Source organism: Panthera uncia, assembly GCF_023721935.1.
Source record: "Panthera uncia isolate 11264 chromosome C1 unlocalized genomic scaffold, Puncia_PCG_1.0 HiC_scaffold_3, whole genome shotgun sequence".
Lineage (NCBI taxonomy): Eukaryota > Metazoa > Chordata > Mammalia > Carnivora > Felidae > Panthera > Panthera uncia.
The window spans coordinates 73,882,266-73,889,901 of NW_026057584.1; the positions used below are offsets into that span (position 1 = coordinate 73,882,266).

Genomic DNA, 7,636 nt, shown 5'->3' on the forward strand with positions numbered 1-7,636 from the left:
CTCAGTGCCAAATGCGGAGGATGAACACGGCCCCGATGATTTTGCTAAAGCAGTATTTTGCTTAGATCAAATAAATCTCACTATTCTGGATCGGGTATTAAACGAAACGCAAAGGTAGTTTTTGGTTTGTTTGTTTTTTGTTTTTTTTTTGCAAAGGGTCCAAAAATTTCTTAGCACGGGACCTTGCGGGACTATCTCTGGCGTCATACTAGCTCCCACGCCTCATGTTATATGCGTGCATTTCACAAGGTTGGTGGCTAGAGACCTAAGATACAACATACAGGCACAAAAGGGTCATCAACTCCATCTCCTATACAGAAATTCTCTGTATGAGAATGCCACATCGATTATGAGGGTGCCACATCAATTTAAAAACTTATGTTTCTCCTTCCTTTACAAGTCAAATGGCATCAGGTGAAATCTGACACCGGTGATAATGCGGTGTTGACAAAGATTGCAAATGTTGGTGCTAGTATCTGTTTCCCTTTTTTTTTTTACCATAAATTTTATACATTTCGAGAACTGGGAGCAATGTATTTTGACAAATTTTATGTTGACAAATTTTAAAGTGCTATAAAATTTGATAAGCTGCACCACTGAACAATGTTTTGAGCTGCAATATATATATACCTTTTTTTCCAGGCACTGAACAAACAGGTCATTGTTAGAAGTCTGTCTGGGAGCCATCGCTTTCGGGTATTCCGTACAATTTCAAAGAACCTTCAGAGACTCACATGCCTTTGAGCATGTAAAACCAGGAGGCAGTGCATCTAAACCACAAATGGGGAATATGCTCCATATCCACGTGTAAATTAAAACCTATAAAATAACACGGGCATTATAAAATTTGTGCTAAAACTGATAACAGCTTTACTGATTTACTGACAATGAAAATATATAGCATTTTTTCTGTCAGAGCATTTATCAACACTGGGCAGCACTGCACGAACTTGACATGTAAGATGATCAAAATGGATTATGTAATCTTTCCCATTCATTTCTATTGATTTTCGTTATGATAAAATTCATCAGTGTGCCTGGGAACGCTCAGGCTGAAAAGCTCTGGTTGACCCAAAAAAAGGGGGGTGGGGAGGGGGGAAGAAAGGAACAAAAAAAAAAAAAAAAAAAGAATTCAACAGAGTTGTAATGGGATGAATGCAATTTTAGAATGGGCTTGCACAAATACAGAAGTTGTGCCCTAAGGGCTCCAGCAACAAATTAATACAAATAATTCTGGCAGTCTCATAAAATTATATCTGTCTATGCAGGGATTCAGTTTTGAGATAAAATAACCAAAGTCCAAGCTAGGAGAATTAATGTGTATGTGCCGTTAAAAAAATTGGTTTGTGGAAATATTTTCAAACTTTTTTTTAAACTTCAACGCCAATCAAAGTTATTTCTCAGACTGTAAGTGACACTCAAACGACAGAAAATGGACCATTTTAATCAGTTTTATTGATTCATGCTTTCGGTTCTTATTCGGTTAAAAACAAGGCACGTTGCATACATCCTCTTATTGCTCTACAAATGCATGCAGCTCTTTCTGGATATCAAAAGTAATAAATAATGGCGATAAAACACCCAGACAGTTATAAAAATGACAACCCAGCCTCAAACATAGTATTTAACAGTCCAGTCTAGAACAACGACCCAACACGGGACATGAAAATGCCACATCGGAAGCATGCAGTGCGTGTATCGACTCCAGCAAGGGGCTTACACTTGACCGTACAGCTGCTTCATTCCCTGAAAGGGGCTGACGTAATGCGAGCAGTGCAAGTTACAGCGTCACTGATTTCAACATTATTACATTCGTAGGCCAAAAATCTTTAGGAATACACATGGAAAAGGAAACAAGATCAAGGATTATCCCTACAGGATGTTCACTAAAAGTCAGAATGAAAGTTTCGTTGTTGTACAAAAGAGTAAGCTGCATATTTTGGAAAAGACGAAACAGAGCTAGAAACGGAAGCAGAATAGGGAGCGTGCATTTAAGAGTAGAAATCGTAAAGTTACACTCAGTATAAACTGATTGAAAGCAAGAATACTGCAAACAGCACGACAGATATGAGGCAACCTTGCCGTCACAAATAATGCAGCATTATCACTATTGTTATGACTGTGGAATGGGGCTACTTAAAGGAGCATCCAGCTCTCCACCACAGATGGGGGTTCCTTCACCTGAATCCCCTTAAAGGCTGAAATAAATCATTTGACAAAGACGGTCTCTGCACACCCCAATCCCCGCCCCAACAGAATCATCTAATACCAGGAAAAGAAAAGGAAATTTCTTTTGTGCTCGAAACAGGTTTTGAAGGGGCTTTTTTCTCCATTGCTTTTCCCCTTTCCTGAGATCAGGTAAAGAAGCTACCCAGGTTTAATTAAGAACTGACACAAAAATGCGGGGCTGCTTTATTCACAGTAGAGACTTGGAACCAGTTCACTTCCAAGATGAGACTCTGGGATTGGTGAAGGAGCGTATGTTTTAGAATTAGCAGATTTTAAGCAAAAGCAGACACGCTCCAAGGAAGCAAAGTGCGCTTTTCTTTGTCCTTAAAGGAACTTCACTCAGAGCAAAGCGTGCACACACCAGGCCTGTTTTACAGATACAGCTCTTCCCAGGCCAGTCAGGCTAGAGAGCAGGTCCTACTGTAATGGATTCGGGGAGGGCACAAGTCATTGCTATCTTGATCTAACTAGAAAGAGAGAAAGAGAGAGAGCACGAATGTACTGTATTGTGGTACATCGTCGGCCGTGTTTTGAAGGACAGACAGCTTTTCTATCGGGTGTCAGCGGGTTCTAAACAGTGAAGTTTATTGTCTTGGTAAAAAAACAAAACAAAAACAAAAACAAAGACACTACGTTACAAAACCACGTGCTCCCATCATTATTATGTTTTTTAAGGTTGTGTAAAAAACTCACACCTTGAAAGAAAAATGTTCACAGTGATACCTGGAAGCATCCCTTGCTTTGGGTTTTACTTGAGGTTTACTTGTGGCAAGTCTAAACTTCATTTAAAAATAAATGAATGGTTTGAAGTGGGGCGGGGGCTTAGGTGAGCGAAACTCCAGTGTTTGTATTATGACATCCAGGCTCATACCCGACTTGAATGAGGCATAAAGGTTTTCTACGACGTTGACAGAAATGACAGCACGAAAGTGTTTTGTGTACCAGTTAAAAAAAAACTAAGACCTGAAGTCTGCGCAACTCAAGTCTGCCATTAAATAAAGGGTTATATTCCCGATTATATACACAACCTGATCTTAGAAAATAAAAAAGCAGATCGTTAGCTTCACAAGAGGATAAATATTCAGATGATTGGTTAAAATGCTACTGAAGTATTGCAAAAGCATACCAAATTGGCCCTTTAAATTCAATGCATTTTTTTTGTTGTTGTTGTTAAATTCAACGCAGATTTAGTTTTGTTTTTGTTTTGTGTCTCTATGCGTGCGGGGTATGTGTGTGTGGGCGTGTGTTGTGCGTGGTTTTATTCCTTTTCTTTTTCTTTTTGGTTGAGGACTTTCCCATTGCGTACTGAAAGAGAAAGGCTTTAAGCAACCAAAATGACCTTGAATATTGCAGCACTGTGCCTTTTTACAAATAATTATAATTAAAGTTAACTAAAGGTTATTTCTATCCTCTTTTGCTCTCTGTTTAAAATTACTCCCCCAAAATGATGCAATAAACTAAGCAAACTTGGCCATGTTTGACAACAGCACATGCTCCACAGCCTAGGATTTGGGGATTGAAAACTGTGCTGTCATATGTGGATATACAAACGCAGATTTTTAATCCTTAACTTGATTACCACTGTAAAGAGTTGAGAAATTTAGTCTCATCCCATTACATCCAACTTGCCACTTAAATGCTGGTTTTAAAATAAGAAAAGCAAGAATCTTGCTGGCAACTCTAAGAGTCAAAGAAAAACCAGCAGTGACTGGGGAGAAAAAGCGAATTGCTGACACGAAACTATCACCGTAACTCCCAGCAAATGTCAGTGCTATCCTTATCTTACACCTGTGATTCTGGAAGCTTTCAGAGTTTCTCTTTGAGACTTGCTCCTGTAACCAGATCTAAACGCTGTCTCCCCTCTCCAGTTTTGCCAGTCATACTCTAGATATAAAATTGCACGATACTGTTTGGATGAGGAAGGCAGACGGTCTCGAGGAAGGAGGAGCTGAGCAGTCTCCAGAAACACTATTGTTTCAATAGGTCACTCCCTGCTCGATTTCTTTTAGGAACAAATACTATCTACGTGCTTAATGTCCAGAGCTTTGTGCACATCACAAAATTTTTCCAGCTTCTTTTTTTCAATTTCTGCCAAAATATTCGGCCTCTAGGAGTGATTCAGAATAAATGAATAGACAAACAAAAAAGGGAGTATGTCTGGTCTAACAGGTTACAAAATGGATGCAAAACACTAAATCCGTGTGCGTTGAAAATGAGAAAAAAAGATAAAATGCACTCTTTAGAAGCTAGATTGAATGGCGAATACAAATAAAGGGTATACACCAACATCCTAAAGCTTTGGAATGTTTCCCAGTGTTAAAAAAAAAAAAAAAAAAAAAAAAAAAGCAGCTATCCATATCCACTATTTTGGAGTGGTGTTAAGTCATCTCTGGTTTTACGTGTGATGATTTGTTGCTCCCGTGTTTGTTGGCTGTGGATTTACTGCCCAGACTCACAATCCTCCACAACTTCGGTCCACTGGAATGGGGACTCTTCTATCGAGGTTCTCTTCTGCAGTTTTCATGAGTATAGCAAGCCGGCTTCCAGACACCCTTCCTTTCTGAATAGCACTCATCAGCTTAAAGACAAAACATGCAACAGATTCAGGAGGCAGGCACGCTTACTCCCTTCTTCACAGCATTTTAATGGTTCCCTTTGCAGCAGGCAGACGTGACTAAGTGCTCCATCCAAAACCATAGTAGGTATTACAGCTCAAGTCACAAGAATACAATTCTTGAACATTTCAAACAGGAGGGAAGGGGAAGGTATTTCACCACTGCTGCAAACACTATGCCTATCTGGCAAATCGGGCTGCCTTTAAAATGCAAATCAAATGCATCACTTTTTGCCCCTTTAATGTGGTCAGGGCCCATATTTTTTTGAACAACTCAAATATTGGATCTTTAATTTCATTTAAAAATCTTAGAAAGGAATCTCAGCGATTGAACAAAGACAAACCATGACCTATATTTAACTACTCTTTTTTAGTGTTACTGTACTTGACAACTTCAAGTCCCTTAAATCCAAATTCCTTATAGACTTTTTAAAGTAATTTACATTTAAGTCCTTGAAATGGACCCAGAGATCTACCTCAAGAATTAAAAGCACTCCACAGCCCAGATTTTAGTTAATTCATTTTTATCCAATGGATAAAATCAGAATTAGTCTTGAAATTACATGCAGTCAGTGGGCAAAGGCCTTTAATCTGGAAGGCACTTTGCAATTATGAGCACGGGGAGTTTTTTTTTTTCCTTTTCAAGTTGATGTGGTTTTAACTATTTGCTTTTCTTGATCTCACTTCCCCAATCTTTTTTATTTATTTATTTGAAAAAGAATGGATTTAGCCATTCATCAGGAAATGAATATGTGTGTGTGTGTGTGTGTATATATATATACACACACATATATATATACACACACACATATACATATATATATATATTCTCAAATATTTTTAGGGTTTATAGTCTTTAGCCTACAGAGATACATTTCTTAAAAATGGCTCTGAATAAGAGTCAGAGGCATCTGCCAAGGGGCTGGATCAGAATTTCATGACCTTATTAAAAGCTGTTTCACAAGCCATTGCTTATTAGAAATGGACTCCTACATGTAGAGCGTCATTAGAGCCCAAACCCAAAAATAAAGTCATGTAGCCATGCAATATCTATAGTGATCCTTCCTAGGGGAATATTGAAAAACATATCTATATTCAAAAAGATGTTTAATGGGACAAACATGGGTTCTTTACCATCAGAAAAGAAAATATTTTATTCAAAACAAAACCCTGAAAAACATACTTTACATCTGACAAATGGTATATAGCATAAAGAATGCTGACATCTAAAGACAGAACAATTTATTGTTTATTGTTTTGTCTCTGGTTCCATGAAGACCTTCTAAGTTTATCGGAGCTAACAAAACTGATAGAGTGGTTTTTTTCTTTATCCATAAATATTATATGATGTACCAACCTTTAAAAATTCAAAGTTTTCTTTAAACATTACAAGTATCTTGAAACCATACTATGAGAAAAAAATAACATTTGGGTGTGAATATATTTCATGAGAAATATGGTCAGCATTTTTTAAGTTGAAAATTACACTGTGTATTTGTACTTAGTAGAAGCATGAATAGTCTCTTTCATTTAGAATTGGACAAGAAATAATTATTTAAAAACTCTACAAGGAAACCTGCAGATGGTTTAAATTATTTTCTATGTGTTTGACTCTATTGCACTCAAGAAAATTACTTAAAACCCAAACCACATAGCATATCCATAAAATTAGATTCTCATTGTTTCTAAAACTCCAGATCTTTCAACCCTAAATGCTGTTGTTTATTTACAACATACATGAATTGAAGCATAAGCTATTTCTTTGAAGAAAAGTTTTCTAAAATTCTGAGACAAACAGTAAAATATTCTCAAGGAAAGAAAAACAGACAAAAAATATATTATATGGTTTCTAATTCCCCAGGTTATATTTTAAACTCCATTTCAAATGTGCACTTAGTTAAATAGTAAGCTAAAAAACTAAACATTCTTTTTTGTAATGCTGGACACAACCTGTGAAAATTTTCTGCATTTAGATTCAACAATGCTCTTATCTGCAGCTCATCTCCAGAGAGACAATTACCATTTCCTTTGCCTTGATATTGTTTGTTTAACTTGACACAGTGAAGAAAGGGCTGACATTGACCAAAATCCCCAGCATTAATTTATTTCATGTTCAGCATTCATCATTGCCAGGGTGCGAGCAAGACCTGGCATTCATTTGAAATACCTGCCCAAGAAGCATTGCAGAAAAAAACCTGGCTGCTTGGAAAACAATGTATTCTTCATATGATCAGAGTCCTATGGACAGCTACAAATAATGCATGGGTTTGTTAAATTTCTCTCTTTTAAAGAACTTTTAAGGAATGATGTGTAGCATCGGGTTTGAAATTAGAATAATAAAATTTACTTCCTTCATGGCTACGATTGAATAATTGAGCCTTGAGAAGGTGGAACGCTGGAAATAGAAATGTTTGAATTATGTGGTCCTGACCCCAGAATACAGGTTTCCTTTCTTTTCTTTTCAGGTTCTCTATATAATGTAAGAATATGATAATTACATTTCCGGTGCTCTAGTGAGTATTCTCAAATCAATACAACTATGAGTTGTTTTTTTTAACTTCATAAAAAAAATTACTTTCCACATTAGAAATATTGTGTTTGCCTCTTTTGAAGCAGGTAACGAATGGTTTGTCAGTGGTGTTCCATGGTATATTTCTCTAAAAAGCATACTTTTTATTCAGTCCTTTAAGCCATAATTAACTTGGATTGAATCTAAATTGCTTAACACAACAGACTTTCTTAGAGGAAGAAAGAAAGAAAGAAAGAAAGAAAGAAAGAAAGAAAGAAAGAAAG

General features: G+C 36.8%; 1 protein-coding gene across 4 annotated transcripts in view; it reads right to left on the reverse strand.

The window, feature by feature from the left end:
* Nucleotides 1-1,435: 1,435 nt before the first annotated feature.
* Nucleotides 1,436-7,636, reverse strand: part of GPD2 (glycerol-3-phosphate dehydrogenase 2) — a 232,884-nt gene continuing 226,683 nt past the window's right edge. For all 4 annotated transcript variants that reach the window (XM_049615622.1, XM_049615624.1, XM_049615623.1 and 1 more), the window contains one exon: nt 1,436-4,807. In XM_049615622.1, the coding sequence (XP_049471579.1) occupies nt 4,682-4,807 (126 nt within the window). In that variant the 3' untranslated portion in view covers nt 1,436-4,681. The remainder of the gene's footprint in view (nt 4,808-7,636) is intronic.